Consider the following 26629-nt stretch of genomic DNA (forward strand, 5'->3'; position numbering starts at 1 on the left):
GGCTGTTTATAGCTTCAGGAGCAGCTCTATTTTGGTCCCGTGTTTGTCTCTTCTGAGCTGCTCTAAACCTTGATTATCGCTAAATTCATTCGCGTTTGTTGATGTTTGTGTATATTCTACATCGTCCACACTGATGTCCACACTGATGTCCACACTGATGTCCACGCTGATGTCCACACTGAGGCCTGAGGTCACCTGCTGCTGTAGGTGTGATGGAATCAGTTTCCAACAGAGCAGGTGCTCGCGGGCCAGGCCCACATAGAGAAGCATCTGCTCCACTCTCTAGTCACCCCCTCTCTCCCTCTTTGTCAGAATCTCTGTCTCTCTCTCTCCCCCCCCCCCCCCTCCTCTCCCTCCCTCGCTTGTCCTCTCCCTATCACTCCCTCTCCCTTCCTCTCTCTCCCCCTCTCTCCCTATCCCCTTCCTCTTTCTCACTCCACTCTTCTCTCTCCCTTCCACCCTCCCTCTCTCTCTGATTCCTTTCCCCACTCCATCTCTAACCATCCCTCCCCCTTTCTCCTTCCCTCTGTAGGACTCCCTCCCTCTCTCTCCCCCTCTCTCTTTCCTCTCCCTCCCTCTCCCTTCCTCTCTCTCCCTTTCTCCTTCTCCCCTCCGTATCACTCCTTCTTTCCTCTCCCATCCTCTCTCACTCATCTCTCTCCCTTTCCCTCTCACTCTTTTCTCTCTCGCTCCCTCGATCTCTCTTCCTCTCTCTCTCCATCTCTCTCCCACTCTCTCCCACTCTCTCCCTCCCTTTCTCTCCTTCTCCTTCCCGCCTTCACACTCTTTTCTCTCTCTCCCTCCATCTCTCTTTCCTCCCTCTCTCTCTTTCCTCTCCCTCCCCCTCTCTCCCTTCTCCTCCTCCATATTACTCTCTCCCTCTCTCTCTTTCCTCTCAAATGCTCTCTCACTCATCTATCTCCCTCCCTTTCCTTCTCTCTCTCTGTCACTCTTTTCTCTCTCTCCCTCCATCTCTCTTTCCTCCCTGTCTCTCTCTCTCTTTCCTCTCCTCCCCTCTACCTTCCTCCCTCTCCTTCTCCTCCTCCGTATCACTCCCCCTCCATATCACTCGTCTCTCTCTCTCTCTCTCTTTCTCTCTCACTCTCTCTCTTTCCTCTTCCATCCGCTCTTACTCATCTCTCTCCCTCCCTTTCCCTCTCTCTCTCCCTCTCTCTCTCCCTCCCTCCCTCCCTCCCTCCCTCCCTCCCTCTCACACACATCCACACCGCACACATTAGTAAACAGACGGGCTCGCGGTGCTCGGCTCGTGGATGCGTCCGTCCTCTCGCCGCCGGGTCGCCGCGTGGCTGCTGGGACTTGGGGGACGGGACGGTGCGCAGCGTGGCCACCTGGAGATGATCTCGTTCTGGCTGCTCTGCTGGAAGCTGCTGGTGGGTGACTCCTCTCCGGGGGGGGGGTGGGGGGGGGGCTGGGTCTGCGGGGGGTCCGGGACAGGGCTCTCCACGCGCACACGGGTCTCTCGGCTCCGATGGTGATGATGTGTCATGTTTGGTGCTAGCCTCGTGTTATGTAACATCCAAAGGCTACAGGCTGTTTGCGAGAGAGGCTGAGGATGAGGCTGAGGATGAGGGAGGGAGGCTGGGGGTGAGGATGAGAGTGCGGAGAGCTAACAGCTGCAGCTCCTCACGACCAGGTGCTGCTTTAGCTCACACTGTAGCGTTTAGCTTCTCTGCGCGGAGCCCTGCCCGGTGCGCGTCGCGCGAGGGAAAGTTAGTCCGAGTGAACTCTAAACCGGTCCCTTTGGTCTCCATGGCAACGTGCCTGAGAGGGAAGCGGCAGGATGAAGGCGTGAAGTGTTTTAAACGGACTCAACCTCTTAACCCCCACCTTAACCGGTGGGTTCAGCTTGACCCAAATCCATAAGGTCACAGCCTATAGGCCAGTGTCACGCCTCATTTGAAAGCTAAGACTTACAAAACTGATCGAAATTGATCTTTTTCCTTGCGTTGTCGTATTTTTTATATTTTCCCCCCAATTTTGTCACATTTTCATTACTTTTTTCAGATTTTTTTTGTTGCTCTTTTTTGTGGTGTTTTTGTCACATTTTTGTCGCTCTTTTTTGTGGTGTTTTTGTCACATTTTTGTCGCTCTTTTTTGTGGTGTTTTTGTCGCATTTTTGTCGCTCTTTTTTGTGGTGTTTTTGTCGCATTTTTGTCGCTCTTTTTTGTGGTGTTTTTGTCACATTTTTGTCGCTCTTTTTTGGTGTTTTTGTCTCATTTTTGTCGCTCTTCTTTGTGGTGTTTTTGTCACATTTTTGTCGCTCTTCTTTGTGGTGTTTTTGTCTCATTTTTGTTGCTCTTTTTGTTGTGTTTTTGTCTCATTTTTGTTGCTCTTTTTTGTGGTGTTTTTGTCTCATTTTTGTCGCTCTTTTTTGTGGTGTTTTTGTCACATTTTTGTTGCTCTTTTTTGTGGTGTTTTTGTCTCATTTTTGTCGCTCTTTTTTGTGGTGTTTTTGTCTCATTTTTGTCGCTCTTTTTTGTGGTGTTTTTGTCACATTTTTGTTGCTCTTTTTTGTGGTGTTTTTGTCACATTTTTGTCGCTCTTTTTTGTGGTGTTTTTGTCACATTTTTGTCGCTCTTTTTTGGTGTTTTTGTCTCATTTTTGTCGCTCTTCTTTGTGGTGTTTTTGTCTCATTTTTGTTGCTCTTTTTTGTGGTGTTTTTGTCACATTTTTGTCGCTCTTTTTTGTGTGTTTTTGTCACATTTTTGTCGCTCTTTTTTGTGGTGTTTTTGTCACATTTCTGTCGCTCTTTTTTTTTGTGGTGTTTTTGTCACATTTTTGTCGCTCTTTTTTGTGGTGTTTTTGTCACATTTTTGTCGCTCTTTTTTGTGGTGTTTTTGTCACATTTTTGTCGCTCTTTTTTGTGGTGTTTTTGTCGCATTTTTGTCGCTCTTTTTTGTGGTGTTTTTGTCGCATTTTTGTCGCTCTTTTTTGTGGTGTTTTTGTCACATTTTTGTCGCTCTTTTTTGGTGTTTTTGTCTCATTTTTGTCGCTCTTCTTTGTGGTGTTTTTGTCACATTTTTGTCGCTCTTCTTTGTGGTGTTTTTGTCTCATTTTTGTTGCTCTTTTTGTTGTGTTTTTGTCTCATTTTTGTTGCTCTTTTTTGTGGTGTTTTTGTCTCATTTTTGTCGCTCTTTTTTGTGGTGTTTTTGTCACATTTTTGTTGCTCTTTTTTGTGGTGTTTTTGTCTCATTTTTGTCGCTCTTTTTTGTGGTGTTTTTGTCTCATTTTTGTCGCTCTTTTTTGTGGTGTTTTTGTCACATTTTTGTTGCTCTTTTTTGTGGTGTTTTTGTCACATTTTTGTCGCTCTTTTTTGTGGTGTTTTTGTCACATTTTTGTCGCTCTTTTTTGGTGTTTTTGTCTCATTTTTGTCGCTCTTCTTTGTGGTGTTTTTGTCTCATTTTTGTTGCTCTTTTTTGTGGTGTTTTTGTCACATTTTTGTCGCTCTTTTTTGTGTGTTTTTGTCACATTTTTGTCGCTCTTTTTTGTGGTGTTTTTGTCACATTTCTGTCGCTCTTTTTTTTTGTGGTGTTTTTGTCACATTTTTGTCGCTCTTTTTTGTGGTGTTTTTGTCACATTTTTGTCGCTCTTTTTTGTGGTGTTTTTGTCACATTTTTGTCGCTCTTTTTTGTGGTGTTTTTGTCACATTTTTGTCGCTCTTTTTTGTGGTGTTTTTGTCACATTTTTGTCGCTCTTTTTTGTGGTGTTTTTGTCACATTTTTGTCGCTCTTTTTTGTGGTGTTTTTGTCACATTTTTGTCGCTCTTTTTTGTGGTGTTTTTGTCACATTTTTGTCGCTCTTTTTTGTGGTGTTTTTGTCACATTTTTGTCGCTCTTTTTTGTGGTGTTTTTGTCACATTTTTGTCGCTCTTTTTTGCAGTGTTTTTGTCACATTTTTGTCGCTCTTTTTTGCAGTGTTTTTGTCACATTTTTGTCGCTCTTTTTTATGGTGTTTTTGTCACATTTTTGTCGCTCTTTTTTGCAGTGTTTTTGTCACATTTTTGTCGCTCTTTTTTGTGGTGTTTTTGTCACATTTTTGTCGCTCTTTTTTGTGGTGTTTTTGTCACATTTTTGTTGCTCTTTTTTGTTGTATTTTTGTCGCTCTTTTTTGTGGTGTTTTTGTCACATTTTTGTCGCTCTTTTTTGTGGTGTTTTGTCACATTTTTGTTGCTCTTTTTTGTGGTGTTTTTGTCACATTTTTGTCGCTCTTTTTTGTTGTATTTTTGTCGCTCTTTTTTGTGGTGTTTTGTCCCATTTTTGTCGCTCTTTTTTGTGGTGTTTTTGTCCCATTTTTGTCGCTCTTTTTTGTGGTGTTTTTGTCACATTTTTGTCCCTCTTTTTTGTGGTGTTTTTGTCACATTCTTGTCGCTCTTTTTTGTGGTGTTTTTGTCACATTTTTGGTACTCTTTTTTGGTGTTTTTGTCTCATTTTTGTCGCTCTTTTTTGGTGTTTTTGTCTCATTTTTGTTGCTCTTTTTTGTGGTGTTTTTGTCACATTTTTGTTGCTCTTTTTTGTGGTGTTTTTGTCACATTTTTGTCGCTCTTTTTTGTGGTGTTTTTGTCACATTTTTGTCCCTCTTTTTTTGGTGTTTTTGTCACATTTTTGTCCCTCTTTTTTGTGGTGTTTTTGTCACATTTTTGTCCCTCTTTTTTGTGGTGTTTTTGTCACATTTTTGTCGCTCTTTTTTATGGTGTTTTTGTCACATTTTTGTCGCTCTTTTTTGTGGTGTTTTTGTCACATTTTTGTCGCTCTTTTTTGTGGTGTTTTTGTCACATTTTTGTTGCTCTTTTTTGTGGTGTTTTTGTCACATTTTTGTCGCTCTTTTTTGTTGTATTTTTGTCGCTCTTTTTTGTGGTGTTTTGTCCCATTTTTGTCGCTCTTTTTTGTTGTATTTTTGTCGCTCTTTTTTGTGGTGTTTTGTCCCATTTTTGTCGCTCTTTTTTGTGGTGTTTTTGTCGCTCTTTTTTGTGGTGTTTTGTCCCATTTTTGTCGCTCTTTTTTGTGGTGTTTTTGTCCCATTTTTGTCGCTCTTTTTTGTGGTGTTTTTGTCACATTTTTGTCCCTCTTTTTTGTGGTGTTTTTGTCACATTCTTGTCGCTCTTTTTTGTGGTGTTTTTGTCACATTTTTGTCGCTCTTTTTTTGTGTTTTTGTCTCATTTTTGTCGCTCTTCTTTGTGGTGTTTTTGTCACATTTTTGTCGCTCTTCTTTGTGGTGTTTTTGTCTCATTTTTGTTGCTCTTTTTGTTGTGTTTTTGTCACATTTTTGTTGCTCTTTTTTGTGGTGTTTTTGTCACTTTTTTGTTGCTCTTTTTTGTGGTGTTTTTGTCACTTTTTTGTCCCTCTTTTTTGTGGTGTTTTTGTCACTTTTTTGTCCCTCTTTTTTGTGGTGTTTTTGTCACATTTTTGTCGCTCTTTTTTGTGGTGTTTTTGTCACATTTTTCTCGCTCTTTTTTGTGGTGTTTTTGTCACTTTTTTGTCGCTCTTTTTTGCGGTGTTTTTGTCACTTTTTTGTCCCTCTTTTTTGTGGTGTTTTTGTCACTTTTTTGTCCCTCTTTTTTGTGGTGTTTTTGTCACATTTTTCTCGCTCTTTTTTGTGGTGTTTTTGTCACATTTTTGTCCCTCTTTTTTGTGGTGTTTTTGTCACATTTTTGTCGCTCTTTTTTGTGGTGTTTTTGTCACATTTTTGTCGCTCTTTTTTGGCTTTTTTGTGACCTTTTAGTCACTCGTTTTTAATCACTTTTTTGGTCATGTTTTTGTTGCTCGTTTACGTCGCTATTTTCACACTCTTTTCACCAAACGTTCAGATTTGGGTAAAGCCAAACATTGCAGTTTTTTCATCCGTCATGATTTGCGTATCCGGCCCATGTGCCAAAGCGCAGAGGTACTTGTGTTATGGCTGGTGTGGTGTTAGTATCATTTCTCATCATCTGTGCGTAATCTCTGCCCTCACTCTGTGGATTTAGAAGGTCAAAGGCAGTCCTGCATGTGGGGCCTATGCCGGAGGGGGGGGGCTGTGCCGGGGCGGGGAGTGATGGTATAATCCCAGAGGTCACTGTTTTAAGATCAATCTGCTCATGATCTCGGGATTAGAGCTGGAGATGTGCTGCATCACTAATGACGGCCAGTCCACGGTCCGGCCAGGGCAAAGGGGGGGCAAGTTAGTGTCATTGTAGCATTAGGCCACACCATCACACACACCTTCAATCTGACTCAGATATGAACAGTCTTTCTAGCACAGTCTTTCTGTGTCGAAATGGTTTTGTGAAATATTGCAACTATATTGTTTTGCAAACATTCACAGACAGTTCAGTGTTTCCCACACATCGACTAATCTGTGCGAATTTTAAAAGGGCTAAAAGTCATGAAATGAATTGTGCCAAAACCAAGGCCTTAAATGTCGTTAAAAATCATTAATTAAATACAAATTCTAACTTTGTTATACTGTATATGTTCATTGAAAATACCAAAATGGTGGTCTAACATATACAGCTGCGGTTTTAGATGAAACTGACCACACTGTTTTTGCTCAAAGGTTGCCCGTCCTGTCCAAGTCGCTTTCCTCTGTGTGAGGAAATTTTTCAAATATTGTATTTGGCATTGAAATTGAATTAAAATTACTCTAATCTGACTGAAATCGTGATGAAGAGGGAGCTGAGTCGGGGCAAAGCTCTCGATTTACCGATCGATCTACGTTCCCACCCTCACCTATGGTCATGAGATTTGGGTCATGACCGAAAGGACAAGATCGCGAATACAAGCGGCCGAAATGAGTTTCCTTCGCAGGGTGTCAGGGCGCACCCTTCGAAATCGGGTGAGGAGCTCAGTTACCCGAGTGGAGCTCGGGGTAGAGTCGCTGCTCCTTCACGTCGAAAGGAGCAGCTGAGGTGGCTAGGGCATCTGTTCCGGATACCTCCTGGTCGCCTCCCGCGGGAGGTGTTCCAGGCATGTCCTAGTGGGACAAGGCCTCATGGAAGACCCAGGACACGCTGGTGGGACTATGTCTACGAGCTGGCCTGGTGTGGCCTCGGGGTCCCCCCAGAACAGCTGGAGGAGGTGTGTGTGGATCGGGAAGTCTGGGCATCTCTGCTGCTGATGCTGCTGCCCCCGCGACCCGGCCCCGGATAAAGCGGAAGAAAATGGATGGATGGATAAATCCGACTTGCAGTTTGACTGTTTCAGTTTCATCACTGTTATGAAGACACTAAAGTTTTGGCGCTGTCTTACTGACTCACTGAGTTCTGACACAAATCGCCAACAGTTGTCAGAAAGTTGACAATCTGATTTTTCTAGCACTGGATTTTGGCATATCTTGTGGTCTTGAAGGCAGTATTCCTGTTTTCTTTCCTTCCTGTATTTTCTCTGTCAATATCTTTGAATACAAGCTGACATGTGAAAAAGACATGGTGCTCTGTGCAGCCAAAGCCGTGTATTGATGATGAACTGCTAGATAGTTGTTGTTTACATTACAGTGGTCACAGGGAGCTCATTTGAAAGACAAAAATCAACAGATTCCAAAATAAAAATCTCTTTCTATTGTTTATAGCCAAATTCTGCAACAAAAAGTATATAAGATGTGATCTGATGTGTTCAAACGTGTGACTGACTTTCATTGCGATGTTTCTCAGTTCCTCTAAAGCACAGTTTCTGTGTCAACTCTCCGACCTGAGCACTAGAGCGCTCTGACATAATGACTGTGTCTGCACTGTGTTCCAGCCTCCGAGGGCGTAAATGTCCTGACGTGTGGAAGAGCTTTTAGATTTCCCGCTCTGGGTCAGGCTGACCTGCATTAGTCCACATTAGGACACATGTATCGGAGTATTGAACGGAGCGCCTCACCTCACGCACACTTCACTCCCGAACACCAGTGAGCTGCTGGCCTAACTCGTTTCTAGGTCTCATAATACACATCTCAAAAGGTTCACTAACTGTTCAGCTTTGTCAGACGTTGAGGCGATTCAGGGCCGACAGTGACTGATTTGGACTTTTACTCCTACATCAACAATCAATAACAATGTGCTAGCATTTCTAAATATTTAAAGCTGCATTATGTAACTTTTTAAGAAAAGAAAAGTTGATTTTAGTGCGTATTAGGCCTTTAAGTAAGTCTCTTATCACTTATGGTTCCAAAATTATAGGCAAAAGTCTGCAACATAGAATATAGAAAATATGATCTTATGGCTGATTTTCATTGTGGTGCAGGGCTGGACTGGCCATCGGGAGATCCAGGACTTTTCCCGGTGGGCCGGCGTACTTTGGGCCGGTCGGACCAATCAGATGGAGAGATAAGCCCCGTCATACATGACACCGGCCCACAATTAGCACCAAGAGCTACACGAGCGATCACTGTTATTGTTTACTTCCACAATTTTCACCGGATGTTTTGGTGAATGGTCGGCAACAGCTGATGCATCCAGGCCTCTAACTCGGTTTTATAAAATGACAGCGCAAGAGAAGCAATGCCCTTTATATGGACATTGTTTTTGCCGATCATAGGATTTTAATAACATTTTTATCAAACATGAAAACATCAAATGCCTATGACATACGACGTACGATTGCTCGTATTCATTACATAGATGCAATGACACAATTCCTCCTCTAGAGGGATGTGACGCCTTTTACACCCTTCTGGTGGCATACTTTCTTGAGTTATGGTTCTCACATAATCTCATATAATGAGCAATGGGCCTCTGGGACAAAACACTCATGCCCCTCACATTGCCAATATAAGAGGAAATAGTTTATTGTAACTCCCTCCAGGACCCACGAAACCTTAGACCTCTATTTTTTGATACATTTTAGACAAATGTTTGCAAAGAAGTGCATGTTGGGAGTTGTCAGGTGACTCACCCTCCTGCCCCTCGTCATCAGTGCGCGCAGTTTGAAAATCTTCACATTTCCACAATGATTTACAATGTTTGGCCTTTTTGGGACTTCTATTTTCACTATTGAGTTTTACCATTTCATTATCCAAATCTACAGTGGGATCTTTTGGTTGGTTTTGAGAGTTTGTGTTGCAGTCGCGAGAGGAACCTCCTTAACGGAACGCACATTTTAAGATTGTTTAGTAATTTTACAAAAGTTCCATCAAGTTATAAACGACAAGATTAAAGTGTTTAGTGCTCTGAGGTGTTAGCTTGAATTCGTCAGAAACAACATGCAGCTATTGTCCTCGATTTGTAGCTTATACTGTTTAAGTTCATCACCTCGACTATTGCATTGAATATGACTTTTTTTTAGAGGGCCAGTCTTGACTCTTCCCACAAAAAACCCCCAAAACAAACAGAAACCCGACACTCATTCAGCCCTTGGATCACTGAAAGGTCAATACTCATCAACTTAGTAATGAAAGAGTTACATAATACACCTTTAAGTGTATTATGTCACTTTCATAGCATCCATTGATGGACTTGATTCTATCAATGGATGCATTTATGTAACAGATATCCTGCCCACTGCTTGTAGACGGCTCTGGGCATGGATTGCTCACATGCAGAACTACACTATAATGATGCTTGTGACTCATCCTGTCCATTATGATGGTGAAGATGCTGGTGATGAAATCAGAGCTGCAGTTGTTGTTACAGACCTATCTGCTTTTCCATGCTGCCATCTTTGTTACCTTCCCCACTTCTACTTAGAATCGATATAACGGAAAATGCACAGACTAAACAGCGAACAAGAGGTGACCGATCCTGGTACCAGATCACCAAATACTCAAATACTCTCTTTTCATACCCAGACACCCACATGTGTACGTCTATATGGATATGGTAACCGTGATAGTACTGTATAGGGCAGCATTACGTAATCATAGACATTTATTAAGTAGCACCGGTAACTAGTGTTTCAGAATATTGGATGATTAAGAATATACAATGTATAGTCTGTATAGTCTGTTTTTTTCTGTAAACAGAAAAAAACCTGAATGTAAACAGCAGATACAAAGGTTCTAAATGAGTAGGAGGAGCACAGGCATAAATAAGCTTTTCTTGCTTCAGCCTTCTCCTTTTGGGCTTTGTTGTGTGTTCTTTTCTCTAATAACTGTTATTCCGGTTTGCTTGAAAAGCCAAATTGCTCAAATAAATCCAAACTTGGTTCAGACGGAGGCCAACATGATCCCATTCTGATTTTGGTTTGTCCCAATGTGACCTGTATCTGCTCTTTTCATGACAGATTGGATTTTGCTTCCAAGCATACGCTCCTAAATGTATCTGATCACTCATTCAGTCTGAGCGTCCAGGTCACACGGGAATATGTGATGATGATTTGTCTTTTTCCGCATTGTGCCTCTCACGATCGTTACATAAGGGACAGATGTTGTAGTGACCGAACACAACGCGGGGGAGACAGACAGCTTTCATAACAGGGCATCGACCGCGCTAGCATGTTAGCATGTTAGCACTGGCTGGGTCTGTTCACTCTGTTTCTGCATATTCACTGGAGACGAGGCAGACATAGAGATGTTTGATGTTGCAGTTGGTTCATCACAAAGGCTGCAGTTATTTTACAACCAACACCCTTGATCCGAGTCCGAATCGGGTGGTACTAATGTTGTGTTGTTGCCGCGTTTTTATCACATTTTGTTGTGTTTTTGTCTCTTTTTTGGTTGGTTTTCATACTTTGTTTCGTCTAGTTTTTGTCGTTTTTTATGTCATATTTTTGTTGCTTTCTTCATTGTTTTATTTCCTTGCTTTTAGAAACTTTTTTGTTGTGTTTTTGTCCCCTTTCTGTCACTTTATAGTTGTATTTTTGTCACTTTTTTATTATGATATTGATTCTTTTCCGGCAGGTTTGTTGCCTTTTGTTTTAGGTTTTCATCACTTTTCAATCGTGTTTTTGGAAATTCAAGACCACGGTTCTTGACCATAGACCGTAAAAAATAATAGACAGCTCCTCCTCCCCGTTTGCCACAATGACCACGCTCGAGGGGGGAATCATGGTGGATTTACAGACTCCTCCTCCCCAGCTCTGACGAATCATGTTCCTAAAAAGGACATAAGGGGCGGGATCTTCACTGTAGACTCGGCCCTTGCGTGACGTATAGCTCGCGCTGCTACAATGCTAACAGTCCGACCCTCATTAGTATGAGATTTCTAAAAAAAAAAAAGAACTAACCCAACGTTATCACGGGAAGAATATCCAGCTGTAGAAAGTTTAAGAAAATTAGAAACCAGGCTTTAAAGTTGTCTTTAACATGTCTAAAAGTGCAACGCTTTCCAATGGGAGACTAGCAGCTATATGGTGGTACTACAGAAATGGCGGCCCCTTGTGTTGTCGTCACAAAGCAGAGCAGCCAGCGGCCATTGTTCTTGACTGGGAAAAAGTGGCGCCCTCTCCAGGTGAGATAGGGTGTCACCCAGAGTCACCCGCTGCAGACGGAAGTGAGGGATAGGGAAGTTTGGGCATCTCAGACAAAGTGTGTGAAAAATACTTTTTCTAAAATGAGTTACATTCAAATCGCCCATTGATGCTCATGTTCAAAGCTGCCAGAGGGGGAAAACAAAGAGGAGAAAAAAAATGGACTTTCTCCCATTGCACCAAAATTACTTTAACATCTTAACTCCCGCCTGAACCGAGAGGATTTTTTTCCTCACGTCATCAGATTTTTTCCCCATCATTTTTTTGTCGGGTGTTCAACTCATTTTTGTAACTTTTTGTCTTTTTTTTTTGGTCATTTTGGTCACATTTTTGTCATTTTTTCATCACATTTTTTGTCAATTTCTCGTGGCATTTTTGTGACATTTTTGCCACTTTTTCATCAATTTTTTGTCACTTTTTTGTCAATGTTTTCTCATTTTTTTGGTCACATTTCCATCATTGTTTTCGTCTCAGTTTTATTGCTCTTTTCACAGCTTTTTTTTCCAGAAGCTTTTGGACTGGGGTTAAGTCAAACTGGAGAAAATGTGCTCGGTTCATGTGTGAGGTAAATGCTGAATTATGAATATTTTTTCTATCAAATAAAGATACAGAGTCATGGAGAGGAGCAATGTGGTTCAACAGCCCATAAATGCAGAAATTACGGACAATGCAAACCATGATCCCAACATTAGCTACATGCTACATACGCTAACACCATCTTAAGCGCCGGTTTTGCACTTCTACTGGACAATCCGCAATCCTTATGGACCCATTTTAACTTGACCTTATTTGTGTCATAGATATGTTTAAAATCTGCCAGAAAACGGCTAAAAGAGTAGAAAACTGTGATTCCCAAAACAAGCTTCATTCTCCATCGGCTAGGCCACGCCCCCTTGTCTAACCACTGTTCTACCAACCCCTCCCATAAAATTGCAGTCATTGTTTTTGACACTCATTCTTTAGTCTGTGCACATTTGTTCTTTCGGGCTTTTGATCCCAACATTTGACTGTATTATTATGGGATAGATTTGGAACCAGCTGACAGAAGTACGGCCTGTCATGTTTTGTCACCGTTTCTCACAATGCTGAACGCACTGATCGCACTGACTTTTTATCTCGTCTCCATGGCGACTCGGTGAGAATGTTTTTTTTGCTGATTATTGTGGTTTGTCCGAACCATGTGCTGGCGACACTTCGGAAGGGGTTGCCGTGGAAACGCGAAGCACAGAGACGTAAAGGCTGCTGAAGTCAGTTCTCTTTGACTGCTCTGACATTTGGCCGCGCTCAGAAACACAGACGAGGAGTTTATTCAGACTGAAAGATCACGCAAGGGTTTGAAAATATATATCTGAGGTTGAAAATAATGCCAGTTGTTCTGTATAAGAACGTTTATATATGGAGGCTATAGATACAGACGGCATCTCTGGAATCGCCCATATATGGTCATTTTTGAAAACATTTTTTATTTTCTCTAATTATTCAAAAACTACTGTAACAAATGCTGAATGCTGAATATAGTTTCTACTAAATAATGATACAAAGACATGGGGAGGAGCAAAGTGGTTCAACAGCCCATAAATACATGAATAACGGAGAATGCTAACTTGATGCTACATGTTAGCATCGAGCTAATGCTAACGGTTAGCTAGCGCTTGCTACAACTGCCGTTTTTTCACTTCTACTGAACAATCTGTTGCGACAAAATATCCATATGGACCTGATTTACACTTGACTTTACTTATGTGTGATAAATAAGTTGATATTCCACCAGAAAATGGCTAAAAAGAGGGAAAATTGTGTTTCTCTAAAGATTCTATTCTCCCCCTCGGCGAAGCCACGCCCCCTTCTATGACGAGTTGCCGTCTGTATCTATACTGACATATTATTTTCATACTAACACCGTGAAGTGTCCAAACACAGCAGGATTTTACAATCTCTGGTGATCTATTATCGTGGGATAAACCAGTAACCCCAGAGATCTTAGCAAAGTCCAGTCACAGTTATTGCAGTGAGGAATGGTTTACTGTCCATGTGAGGAGGGGAGCGGGGGGAAAGGGGAATCATTAAGCAGCTGTTGGCCAGTCTGGATGGACCTTCTCCCTGAGGGGTGGAGCAGGTGATGGAGTGGGTGATGCTGGGCCCGCAGGATGTTGTGCACTATCTTCAGACAGCGGGTGTTGTACATGGTACTGATCTCTGGGAGAATGGTCCCAGTGATTTTTCCTATTGTTTTTTACCACGATCTGGAGTGCCTGCTGATGGGCCTTAGTGCAGCTGGAGAACCACACTAAGAAATGTGTCACTGCTGATGGCTCTGTAGGTTAGCATCAGCTGTTTTGGGATCTGGCACTCCTCAGTTGCCTCACGTAGAGGCGTTGCTGGGCTTTTCCTACCACTGAGGCAATGCTGATTCCCCAGGAGAGGTCTTCAGTCACAGATACTCCCAAGAATTTGAAATGTGGCACCCTCTCTACCACGCCGTTGCCGATATAGAGAGAGCGATTGAGGGTCTTCTTGCAGAAGTCCATAACGATCTCATTGGTCTTCTTGATGTTCAGAAACAGGTTTTTACTGACAGACCATGACGCTAGCTGCTGCACTGTCCAGTATTCTGCCTCATTGTTGTCGAGTTCGAGCACTGTGGTGTCATCGGCAAATTCAGCAATAACATTGGAAGGAAGAGAAGCCGAGCAGTCATGTGTGAATACGTAGAGCATGTCTGTGCTTGCCTGCTTTAACAGCGAGTTGTTGAAGCCACGATGGTGCGGTTTGGCTCGGAGCTTAGATGGCCGGATTGTGTCAAAGGCCGAGCTAAAATCGACGAAGAGGATCCTCGCGTAGGTGTTCTTCTGCTCGAGATGTTCCACTAGTGTGTGGAGCATGGCGGCGATGGCGTTCTCAGTCAACCGGTTCCGTCTGTGCGCAAATGGATGTGGGTCCTAAGCTCTACTGGGCTAACAACAGGGTGAATGGTACTTTTCATTAGCTATCGGTGGAAAATGGTTGCGTTAACATCCTAGAATACAGTGATATGATGTCGGAGGGCAGGATACAATACAATAGAAAAGATATGTACCTAATCATTATTTAGGAATGATATGGTCCCTAAACCCGCCAGGCTGGTAGTTCTTTCTGCTGGCCAACATCACAAACACGTTTTTCCAATACTGTCACCATTTTGAGTGCATTTATGAGAAAATAATTGGAAGTATTGTCATCCCCCACATGTTCCAGCCATATCCTAATGTGTAGAATGAGCACAGACTTATTCACCACAACTCCTCTAAAATCCTGCACTGTCACTCAAAAAGTTGTTACTTCGGGTCCCAAGTAACTTCGGGACATACATTTGCTGACAGAGGAGACCCTGAACAATGTGACCACCTTTGTTTCGTGTGGATTCTTCCAGTAATGACAGAGGTATTAACCGAAAACAAAATCTGCATTTAGTTACCATTTAGTTACCATTTAGTTACCACCATGGAACTGCCCCTCCAACTAACTCCAGACACAGCCTATTCCTACTTTGAAAGCGATTCTGTACCTCCGAGTTAGCATTATCATAATGGCGGTGCCCTGAGTTAGAAGTGAATTAAAACACCCTACTAGAATGTTGTCTTCATTTCCATGTACGTATCACCCTGCTGACTGTCACCCAGCTCCTCTGTAGTTATATTGCACTGCTTGCCCTGCGTCTATGCCGTTTGCTCTGTGATGCTACTTGCTAGTGATGCTAACATCCACCATAAGCTAAAAACAACCAGAGCAAGCTTCTAACAATATTTATAATTTTATAGAGCACGAGCAAACACTAGCTAATATTTTCTAAAACAACTTTAAAAAGAAGAAAAAAGAGCTGTGGAACTACTCCCTTAGCTACCGGGTGTCCAAATGCTTTTTATGGTAATGCTAGTATTTTACATTTTAAAATCTCCTTTGGCCTATTATCATGGAAGGGATCATTAATCCCCGAATTTCACACGCTAAAACACAAAAAAATAAATTGTGTTTTCAAATGATGTCTTCACAGAGAGCTACAGCTGGGCTTAGAAGAACTGCAGGAGAGCTAACGGACGCTAGCCACGCCGCCGACTGCGCCCAAACCGACAGTGACCACAGCAACAATACACAACTTGACAGCAGTCATAGTGTCAACGGTGTCCCGCCCCCTGAAGACCCTGTCGCCATGGAGATCAGCTCCTCACCCCCTCTACTGATGGACCTGGAGAGAGAAACCCTCCAGAAGTATAAGGACGAGCAGGAAGAAGATGAAGAACTACAATTCCCACAAGTCCACAAGGTGGAGCGGCCAATCGGCGACGAGCAGGAGGACAACTGCGACTATTTGGTGTTTGAAATTGGGAAGCAGAAAACGGACGAACCGAGGGAAGACACAGCAGATGATGATTTCTGGACAGCGGAACTGGTGAGGAGGGAAGATGTAAAGCAGGAAGTAGCTGAGGCGAGTGACCAATCAGAGCGGCTGTTTGAGTCGCGAGCAGAAGATAATGTCCAATCAGAGTCGGCGTTTGACAGTGTGTGGGGTCAGCAGGCGGAGCCCAGGGATGACCTCAGTGACTGCGTACAGGCCGAGCTCGCCGCCGTGTACTCCGACAGTGACGCCGGGGACGACCAATGGGCTGCCTCCCTGAACGGTGATGTCATCAGCCGAGCGGAAAGAGACACAGAGAGTCGAAAAGACTCACTGACGGGTACGAGTCTATAATTCATTTTAGTAGTTTTGTTAATTGATTAAAGGCAATAATGGTCAAATATTACTCCAATACAACTTCACTGGAATTATTACTTAAAGCACTGAAGTATTTGTTGTACAAAAGAGTAAAAAGCACAAATCATATGAAGAAATGTTGTGAAATAATACCTTTCCAGCTTCAGAAACATAAAGATGGTGACCAAGTTGGCTGTCAGTACGGCAACACGAGGACAAGCCTCCTTCTGTGTTATGACATTGACAGCACATTGACAGTACATCTGCATGGCGCCCCCTAATGTTCTGGAGTGTTCATCGTAAGCCTTTGAAACAAACCACAGACAAATTGTACTTTTTACTTTGGAGACTTAATAGAAATGTAGTGGAGTAGAAAGTAGGAATTTAAGCCCCGCCCACTTCAACACCGCTCTGGGCTACCATACATTTCTTCTTTTGGCTTTTTTAATTAATTCTTGTAATTAGATAGAAAACAGAAGTGTTCTTTGCATCCTCACCAGACTTTTTCCCAGCTGTTTATCACCGTGGTATTGATTTGTTAGCATGCTAGCAAAACATTTACTGCTTGCATCATCTTTAAACATTGGTAATTGGTAATTCCCAATGTCACCCACACCATAGTGTTTCTTCATTTGAAGTTATAAAATGTTATAAAGCATCATTGCTGAGATTCTTAAAGCATGTTTATACACCACGTAAATGCATGTCCACTGTAAAGGTCTTTCTGTTCCGCTGTTTCCGTCCTCAGACAAAAGCTCAGAGGAGACCGTGGAGGAGAAGCCTGCTCAGAGCAGCGAGCCTGAGCGGAGTGACTCCAGAGAGCAGATGGCCTCCAGGAGAGACATGTTCCTCCGAGGATCCTCCACCAGCTCCACCACCAGCTCCACTGACCCCGACAAGAAGGTACAGGAGAAAGACACGACGGCGCCATCAACCATTCAAACTTTATTGTATCTCAGAAGCTTAAAACAACTGTAGCTACTTGGACGGCTGATATATATTGCTTGTTTAAATTATATATGTATAATAATTTAAGGATATTAAATAATCCGCACCATGTAAACACAAACGGGTGTAGGGATCCCAAAAGTTTGAAGCAGGAGTCGCAGCAACAGTTAGTGGCTAACACAGTCAGAGTTTAGCATTATGACAGAAGTTTAGGAAAAGATGGTGAGCTGATAAACCGACCTGCTCTGATGCGGCTGAAATCCTCATGAAATGTCCGTTTGTCAAATGATCAAGTATCTACAGGAGCCGTTAGGTCTTTTTCCTACTTATGATTAAAAAGCAGTTCAAAGGTTGCAGGGGAAAAAACCTCTGCACTGCACTGCTCTAAATAGAAATATTATGATCTAAATGCCCAAAAAATAGACTTACATAAAAGTTGCAGTTTAGCAAAAAAGAACACGTCTAAAGATACAGTGTGCTGATATAAGATTTGAAATAGTCTATCTCCTTGAAATGCACGCTTTGTGTCTAGCAGGATGAGAATGATGGTGTCATCTATTTGATAAGGCAAGGCAACTTTATTTATACCGCGCATTTTGTACACGAGGCTACTCAGTGCGCCTATATATGATCACATGACTGCAAGGGTGGGTATTCTTACACTTGTCTCTTGGAAAATGTGATGACGCATGAAAAGAAACGCCTTTCCAGCGCTATGATGGCGCTTCAACTGCGCTTCGTAAAACAACCTGAGGGAAAGTTTTTTTTTTAACAGAAATATTAAAGAGGGGGTATTATGCTGTTTTCACTCACATGGCACCAGTCTATGGCACACAGCAATGATGACCAAACCTTCTGTTGGTCTGTAAATGCAGTAAATTAGAATAACTGCCTTGTATAAAATTGGTCTTTCAAAATGGCTGTAGTGAATGTCTTGAAATAGGCCTCTGTCTCTTTAAGAACCTCTGAGCCTTTCCGACACGCCCCCTCCACACGCTGTCTGTGGCATCAGTGGGGAGGGGGTTCTGCTGAGGAGCAGTGGTTGGTTACTCGGCTGGTGACGAAAGCTCGGAGGCGTCTCCAGGAGGTGGGGGCGTTCCTAGAAGGACTCAGGCAAACCTATCCCTAAAATGGCCGCCATCAGAGTTTTTACAGATTACTCAGAAATACGTGAATGTGCCAAGGCAACACTTCAGGCATGTTTTTAATGAGGGAGTGACATAATAACATGATGTAAAGCTTGAAAAAGCTTTACATAATACCCCCTCTTTAAACCCTTTTCAATATTTAGGCCTTTCTGAAAAACACTGTTATATCAATCACTGACTCAGGTGAAATATTGTATTCAGCCTATTGCCTATTTTCCTTTTTTTTCTCCTAAATTTTTCTTGTCGGCCAATTTGGACGATGGAGATTTTATTTACCAGCCAAACTCCAGCTACAGCCGGATAACGGAAACCCTGGCCCTAATAATAATGATCTCACGAGGCCCTGATAGATACCAGCACGATTAACTGCAGTGAAGACAATATTACCACACTTGATGGAGGATGTGCTCTTAGTGGCTGAAATACAAAACAAAGAAAAACAACAAGTTAACAATACAATACGTATCCCGATATATTGGTGATACGATATATTGAGCACAGCCTCGGTATGTTTTTGATGAGGACGCAGCTTAGTATCATGGTGAAAAGCTGCAGAAGGTAGATTTGGTATAGAAAGCTGTGTGTTGATGCTGTGTGTGAATCCCTGGCTCAGCTGCCGACAGAGCTCAGCGCGCAGCAGGACTCTGGCAGTGAGAACGTCTCCACAGAGCACGTGGACTTCCTGTTGGCGCGGCAACAGTGGAAGAAGATGGAGGAGGAGGTGAAAGGCCAGCCCACGCCCAAACCAGGACTGAGGGCGCAGGGCAGCTTCCAGGGCACGCACAGCTCCATGTACCCCCCGACCCGCAGCCCCCGCCTCAAACACAGGTACACAGCCTTCTCTTTAAGGTCAATCCATCGGCCACATTGATGGGAGGTCAGATCTATACTTGACATCTGGGATCAATTATCCAGGGAGGTCCGTCCACCGGCAGCTGCCATGCCCCGGGAGCCCCCCCTGTCCTCCACTCTGTCCCCAGGCTCGGAGGACTCGGGCCTGGACGAGTCGTCGTACCGCAGCCCCCTGGAGGATCCCGAGTCCGCTGTGGAGCGAGAGATCAGACTGACTCTGGAGAGAGAGGAGAAGCACCGCCGGGAGAGGGGCCTCATCGAGAAGGGCATCGCTGTCCCACGGTATGACTAGGGAAGGCTCTCAGTCGTTCAGGAACTCCCCATCATTATCAAATATTGTCCACTTGGGTTCGGGGAGTTGAGGATGTTGCAGTTCAATCTTCAGAAGCTTCTTCTTGCACATGTACATGTTTCAAATGCCCCGTGCTGTCTGCATTTGTGCCTCAATTTTTCTTTGATGTAGAGTGTTTTGAGTATGAAAAGAAAAGTAATGGTCAAAACTTGCCTTCCAGGCCATCCTGTCTGCAGACCAGCCGCTCCCCGCCGCGCCCCCCCGCCTGTCGGACACCCACCCTGTCTGTGTCGCCCTCGTGCACCCCCTCCTGCTCCTCCTCTTTGCCCCGGAACTACCACGAGCTGACCGCGAGCAACGTCATCATCCTGGAGCCCGACACCAGCCCCGCCTCCCGCTCCCGCCTCATCTCCTCTGCCACCAGCGGCCTCTCCGATTGGCCCGGCAACACCGCCAACGTGGTCGTCGTGGAAACCTCCAACCTGATCATCCGCAGCGCGTCGGAGTTCTGCCTTAACTCCACGGCCCCTGGCCCTGAAACACAGGTACATACTGTACGTATATGATACTCCACTTTCTCACTGAGAGGCGGCTCAGTACAAATGTACTGTAAGTTAAAGGCATGACTAACAAGGGTGAACCAAGCAGAGAAGTTTGAGCACAGACACGTATCTATTGTAAAACTCTAGGTTGGTCATAGTGATGCATTGGAGCTAATGTTGAGCACTCCAGATCTGGCGGCCATGTTGGGATTGTCCATTTGTCTGTTTTCATTGACTTTTGCATGTGTGTTGCCGATCTAACGTCCATGTTAAATCAGACTTATGAGAAAATACATATATTTCTGTTGCTCATGACGTCAGTATGTTTAATAACGGTGTAATGTATTAACATTATGCAGTTAACCAATACTAACTACTGCTACTCTGTAGTCAGTATACTGCATTATTCTGATCTTGTGAGCACACCATGTGATGCTTTTACTGACTTCATATTCTGATGAGGCTCAAGGGCAGGATCAGCCAACCACTCATGTCTTCAACCAAACAACACCTCTAAATACCCAGATATCCTATTTATGTGTGGCCAGACGGGTGGAGCTAGGTAGCTGAAAGAATAGTGGTGAGGTCATTTCTTTAACCTTAGCTTTTTAATTTAAAATGTTGGGGGCCACGAGTGGTCAATCTCGGATTTGGACCATTAAGTCACACAGATTTGAAAATCGATGACAGACACTTGTTCTGTAGTAAATAGAAAATGAGTAAATTTATTTGACATTTGTATGGTTAAGACCATTTCCGTACTCATTTAAAACATATAACATATAAAACATATAACATATAAAACAATAGTCCAGACAGAACAGAGATATAGCAGAGCAGCAGTTGGTCGTCACTATGACTTTGGGCTCCGTGGAATACCTGTGAATGAGAGTGTTAGCTTACGGCTGCGGCTAATGGGCAATTGCTGCACCTGAAATGAGGATAGCGGTCATGAACATACCATTCTCTGCCTCGGTAGGTAAGAGCCTGACGCTTTTAGGTTGATCGGAGGCCCACAAGGCGAGTCCAACCGGGAAAAACTGGACATGTGAGATCCACGGCAGCTACAACAACCAACTGCACCACAGGCAAAAAAGCACAGGCCAACAGCTGGAACTGAAACTTTTACCACAGCCTACCTTCACACACAGCCAGGCGGACACACAGAGCGAGGGGAGCCAGCGTTTGAGTGAAGTAGTGGAGATTGGAGGAGAACAGGGCAGCCGAGCTTATGTGTGAAATCTCGACCCAAACCCTTCCTTAGTTCCTGTATCTGTTTTGACTTCAGCACTGATGGGGACACGCCCGAGACCCCGAGTCCCCACCCACAGTCTCAACCCGGCCATCGTCGATTATTCAGTGTTCATAAATTCATTAATCGCACCTTTTGTAGTGGTGAAAGAATCGTATCTTTGCCCACTCTACACACACGCTTTTAACTATTTTGCATTTCACTGTCCGTGAAAAGCACTGCTGTTGTTTCTACTACACACGGCTCACGAGCCAGCGCACCTGCTCGTTTTCATCTGAAGATTCAAAACCTGAAAACGTGCCTGATTAAAAGCATAAGCCAAAAGCAAGGATTTAAAAGAATCCTATAAATAGCATCATTAATGAGAAGCAGTGGGGTGTGATGACAGCACCGCAGCCAAGTGTTGAAGAAACTGGAGCTGTGAACTGAGGAGGCGACACCTCCACCTCGTCAGCAGGGGTGGGGAAAGAGCCAAAATTGTTGGAGTTCATTTGAGAACTGAGTAACTGTAGAAGTCTCAGTGTTGTAATAGTGATGTAATCTGACACGATTTCAAATAATGTCAAAATTATACATTCAAATTGAGATAAAGGAAATCTTTTTTTACATAAAGCTTTTTCCATTGACAGAGTGGTGTGGGAAAAGTAGTCAAAGTATTTTCTCATGTTAGAATACTGATACGAAGCTGCCCCAACTTTTGAATAATGCAAAAAGAAAAACAAATTTCAGGTCCAAAAAAGAAAAATAATCTTAATCTTCTCGTCCAGGGTCTTCTAAAATCACTTGGAATAATCCCGTCTCCGTGTGTGCTTTCAGGAGAGCACCTTCACGTCCAACCCGTTCTTTAAGCTGCGCTCCCTGAGCAGCCAGTCCCTGGTGGAGCAGGAGATCCGGCTGGTGCGGCAGCGGGACGAGGAGTGGAGGCGGCAGAGGGAGGACGCGTTCAGGGGCCACCGCAGGGCTGAGAAGTTCCACACGGTGCTGGTGTCCCCGGGCCTCACCGACAACATCAGCATCAGTGGTACCAGGAGAACTTTCATTGTTGTAACTGCACAGGCCGTCTACTACATGTGCACAGTCATTCACAATCCAGTCACAGTTTAGATAGTTACAATCACACTTTACAACAGCTCCTACTCTCCATAGTGCCAAACTAAAAACAAGCAGTTCACATACAACAAAAATATGCAGTAAACATGTGAGTGCAGCACTTCTGTAATCCCATCTACTTTCATCAGATCAAGACATAATAAAACAGACACTATAACCTTTAACATTGAAAAATCCCATCTCCAAGTACAAATTACAAATGCTATGAGAATTGCTTACATTTCTGCCCAAATTTCTCATAAAATGTGGTCTGATCTTTACCAAAATCATAAGAATGAGTAAACAGTGTCTGCTTAAACTAACACCACTCAAACATTTACATGTTACCAGATTTTTTGGTCATAACATGTAAACCAGTCGTCTCAAACAGGCGGCCAAATCTGGCCCGCGAGATGATTCAATCAGGCCCCTGACTTGTAGAGCACAAATTCCTGAGTATGTCAAAAGTAAGTCTCTAGCCCAATCCTGTGCGGAGTTATGGATTTATAATAGATCACAGTTCTCACTCCAGCCACTAGGATGCAGCGAAATTAAAAAAGGAAAGAATTCCACACATGTCCAGCAGAGGGCACTGACATAATAAGAAATGAGGATATAAACAACACATTATAATCACGTGATGAATGGCTGCCCCTGGGCGGCTGTGGCTACAATAGTAGCTTACCACCAGTGAATGAATGATGACTACAGTGTAGCAGAGACTTGTGGCACAGGCTTGTTAAGTGCAATACAAGTGTAAGCTGAGGTTACAGTCCTGTCACACTAATTATTATTCATTTATTGAAAAAATCTTCAATAGTATTTTCCCAATCAAAACATATTTTACTGGAGCTTCTGTTTATGGACCCCGACAATACACTCTCGATATATTTTGGCCCCAGGGAAATTTACCCCGATGTAAACATTCACAGGACAGTAAGAAATAAGTGAGTACACCCCCTGGCTAAGGATCCTCCAAGAGCTAATTAGACAAATGTACACAGACATTAAGAGTCAGGGGTGAGCCAACCTGAAGTCCAATCACACCGTTTACTCATTCATGTGATTTTGATGCAGATCAGACCACATTTATGACCAATTTAGGCAGAAATGAAAGAAATTCCAAACGGTGTACTCACTTTTTCCTCCCACTGTATATTGAAAAATAAAAAAATAAAAAAATTCTACTGTACACTGCATATTCTGTGACATCAAATGCTGTTAAAACTAGACTTAGAAAACCTCAAATCAGGGCCAAAACAAGGCGAGAGAAATCAAATAAAAATTAAGAATGCCACAACTTAACTTTTTTAGTACAAAGTGTGTGACTTAGTCGGATGGAAGTGCTCAGTCATTTTGTGATGTATTGCGGGTTCTTGCGATATTGATGTTGGGTCACTTAATACTGCAGTAACAATAATGTGGTGATAATTGCACAGCCCTGATAAGGTTATTATTTCAGAGAAGAGAACTAGTCCTTGTAGTGGCAGTTAGCTTGATCTGTATCAATGAGGTTAGGAATCAGATTTCAACAAATGCATTCCAGTTTAACTTGTCTACCAGAAACCCTCATAAAAACCTGACACCTCCCAGGAAACAGCTGTCCACCACGGAATCTTTAGAAAATAGATTTCTTCAACCAAGCAGCCGCCTCATACATGGAGTTTAGCAGTTCATACCTCAGTCCTCTCTCCAAAGTTAACCCTGGATGTGTTGATTTGCTGTGTCCAGTTCCGGAGGTGGCAGACAGATGTGTTTCCTCCCCGTCCTCCCCCTCCAGGACTCGCCGAATGGAACGCTCCAGCCTGTCATGTGACCAGAAGGTGAGAAACGGAAATATTCAAACTCCCTTTCATACTTCAGCCCCACTCATCTTCCATCTGGTGCAACAACAAGGCGAAGCTGGTGTCATGCCGTACAAACAACAGTGACAAACTATTTCTCCCACTGTAAGTTAACCTCTTAACCCCCACCTGAACCAAGAACATTTTCTCCAGTACCCAAATCTAAAATCTTGAAGAAAACGCTGAAAAAGAGCAACAGAAAAGTTACGGAAACGCGACATTATGTCCAATTCGACCGTCCTCACCCAGGGGACGGGGAAGTGACGTCACCAACAACTGCTGCTGTTCTTCTTCTTTTGGCACACAGCTCCTAATCACCGGTTAGTTAGCCCCAGAGGTCACTATGCTAAAGTAGCCATGATAGTTAGCATTGAGGCTCCTCTTCCTAACTCCGTCCTAACTGACAGCCCAATTCGGACGATTCTTATCATGGCGGACGCTGATGCACATCCGGTTTGGCGTAAGACCTCTTACCAATCTGCTTGTTTCGGAAAGGGGCCAGAAAGTGCACTTGGTGAAGGAGGGGGTTAAGAGGTTAAACACTGTCCATGTTCTGCGGGAGATCGATGGTCCCATAGCGCTTGAGGGCGGACCAGACACCCTTAAAGGGGGGGTAATTATGCAGAATCGACTTTTTCAAGCTTTACATCATGTTATTATGTCATTCCCTCATTAAAAACATGCCTGAAGTGTTGCCTTGGCACATTCACATATTTTGAGTAATCTGTAAAAACTCTGATGGCGGCCATTTTAGGGATAGGTTTGCCTGAGTCCTCCTAGGAACGCCCCCACCTCCTGGAGACGCCTCCGAGCTTTCGTCACCAGCCGAGTAACCAACCACGGCTCGGAAAGGGTCAGAGGTTCTTAAAGAGACAGTGGCCTATTTCAAGACATTCACTACAGCCATTTTGAGAGAGACATTTTATACAAGGCAGTTATTCTAATTTACTGCATTTACAGACCAACAGAAGGTTTGGTCATCATTGTAGTGTGCTATAGACTGGTGCTATGTGATTGAAAAAAGCATAATACCCCCTCTTTAAAACAATAGATCCAGGAGCAACATAGAGGCCAATGTGATGGAAAGCAAAGGCCATGCTAACCACCTATACAGCCCCTGGGACACTAAAAAGTCAAATATCACATTATTTTTCGCATAAAAAGTTCCAAAATGCACCTTTAATTGGAGATATCATCACCACAATGTGAGAATAATAGAGAAGAAATGGCCTTTGATATTAGAACTTCTTCAACCTATGTAAAAATGTTGAATCAGCACCAATCTATCCTATTATGAAGATGATTATACTTTTGTTTCCAAGTGAAAATTACAGTTTGTGCAGAAAAAAATCTGGCATCTCAGCTTTAAGAAAAGGAACCCGCTGCGTTCCGCTGCATCTCCCCGTAGCTCCATGTCTGAACTGTGCGAACTGGCATCTTTCACTTTCATTCTGTCATCCATTAATCCTCCGTTCATCTCTCCGTCCATCCCTCCACCCCTCCACCTCCATCGGCTCGTCTCCAGTGGCTAAGCTGAGTCTCCTCCCTCAGTTCCCCACCAGCCTCTCGTCGGTGCCCAGGCGGCAGAACGCCATGGCGCAGCGCTGGGAGGCGTCCCTGCTGGCCAATCAGAAGAAAGACTGAGCCGCCGGTGGGCCGATCGCGAGAACGTTACCGCACTCTGCGCTGCAAAAGGCCGAGCCCGTATGGTTCTGATATGGGATCGAAATATAAACCAACTCCTCCTGATATAGCCATGAATCACTGCCAGTTCAGCTGTTTTTGGAGCTTCATGAACCTTTGGGCAATTTATTCAAGTTTATCTGTTAACGTGGGAAACTCTTTATAATAAGGCACAAAGGAGTAACGGTGCTTTACAGGAATTTGACTCAAGTAGAAATAAAAAGTAGTGCCTCAAAGTAAGAGTACTGCGACAATATTGTATTTCTTATCTTTTTTTTGATATTCTTAGTCTTCTTGAGTATATGTACCTGAGTATATGTACGTGAGAACTACCTGCATCTGAGTGTAACGCATCTGCAAACATGAGCCTTATTATAAAGTGTTCCCAGCAGTTTTTGAGTCTGCTTCATGGTTAGGGCTTGAAACAACAGAGCTTTCTAAAAAAAAATATATTAAAAAAAACACTATATTTTGATATGACTAAAACAGATGTCAAAGTTCAAATAGTTATAAGCTGAAAGTGATATATATTTATTGGGGTCACGGCTTGTGGCGACACACTGAAGGTGCGTCCTGTCTAAACTGTCCTTTCGCAAAAGCCCCGCCCCTTTAGCAAATGTTAGCTAACTCCGGGAAGAAGTGGAGTGTAGCATATGTCATAATGTTTTGATTGATATTTTGGGCCAAGTTTTCCAAATCCTGTACAAACATAAATACTCAGCCAATTTTATTTGATACGTAAGGTGATTCAATCATCGTTTCTGTCCTAGCTTTGATTAGCTGTCGTTAGCATTAGCATACTGCCTCAGCATTTTGCACGGCGATCAACAATACAATTACGGAGGTTGAAACTAACTCAGCGATTGGAT

At 43.3% G+C, this 26629-nt stretch overlaps 1 protein-coding gene across 1 annotated transcript; it reads left to right on the top strand.

The window, feature by feature from the left end:
- The first annotated feature begins 1157 nt into the window (after window positions 1-1157).
- On the top strand, window positions 1158-25990 carry LOC306973234 (uncharacterized protein). The gene is made up of 9 exons (XM_079570134.1): window positions 1158-1391; window positions 15412-16093; window positions 16859-17013; window positions 18820-19034; window positions 19122-19340; window positions 19571-19895; window positions 21961-22165; window positions 23965-24056; window positions 25629-25990. Exons 1-9 carry the CDS (start codon window positions 1272-1274, stop codon window positions 25719-25721), a joined length of 2106 nt encoding a protein of 701 aa, XP_079426260.1. The 5' UTR covers window positions 1158-1271; the 3' UTR covers window positions 25722-25990.
- Window positions 25991-26629: the final 639 nt, after the last annotated feature.

The sequence above is a fragment of the Gobius niger genome, assembly GCF_951799975.1.
Source record: "Gobius niger genome assembly, chromosome: 13".
NCBI classification, from domain to species: domain Eukaryota; kingdom Metazoa; phylum Chordata; class Actinopteri; order Gobiiformes; family Gobiidae; genus Gobius; species Gobius niger.

What these genes read in the sequence shown, in the direction of transcription:
- LOC306973234 (XM_079570134.1), top strand. Translation starts at nt 1,272, where the DNA reads ATGCGTCCGTCCTCTCGCCGCCGGGTCGCCGCGTGGCTGCTGGGACTT. An exon ending in CCACTGACCCCGACAAGAAG is followed by an intron (nt 17,014 to 18,819) that starts GTACAGGAGAAA and finishes TCCCTGGCTCAG; the next exon opens with CTGCCGACAGAGCTCAGCGC. An exon ending in GCCTGTCATGTGACCAGAAG is followed by an intron (nt 24,057 to 25,628) that starts GTGAGAAACGGA and finishes CTCCTCCCTCAG; the next exon opens with TTCCCCACCAGCCTCTCGTC.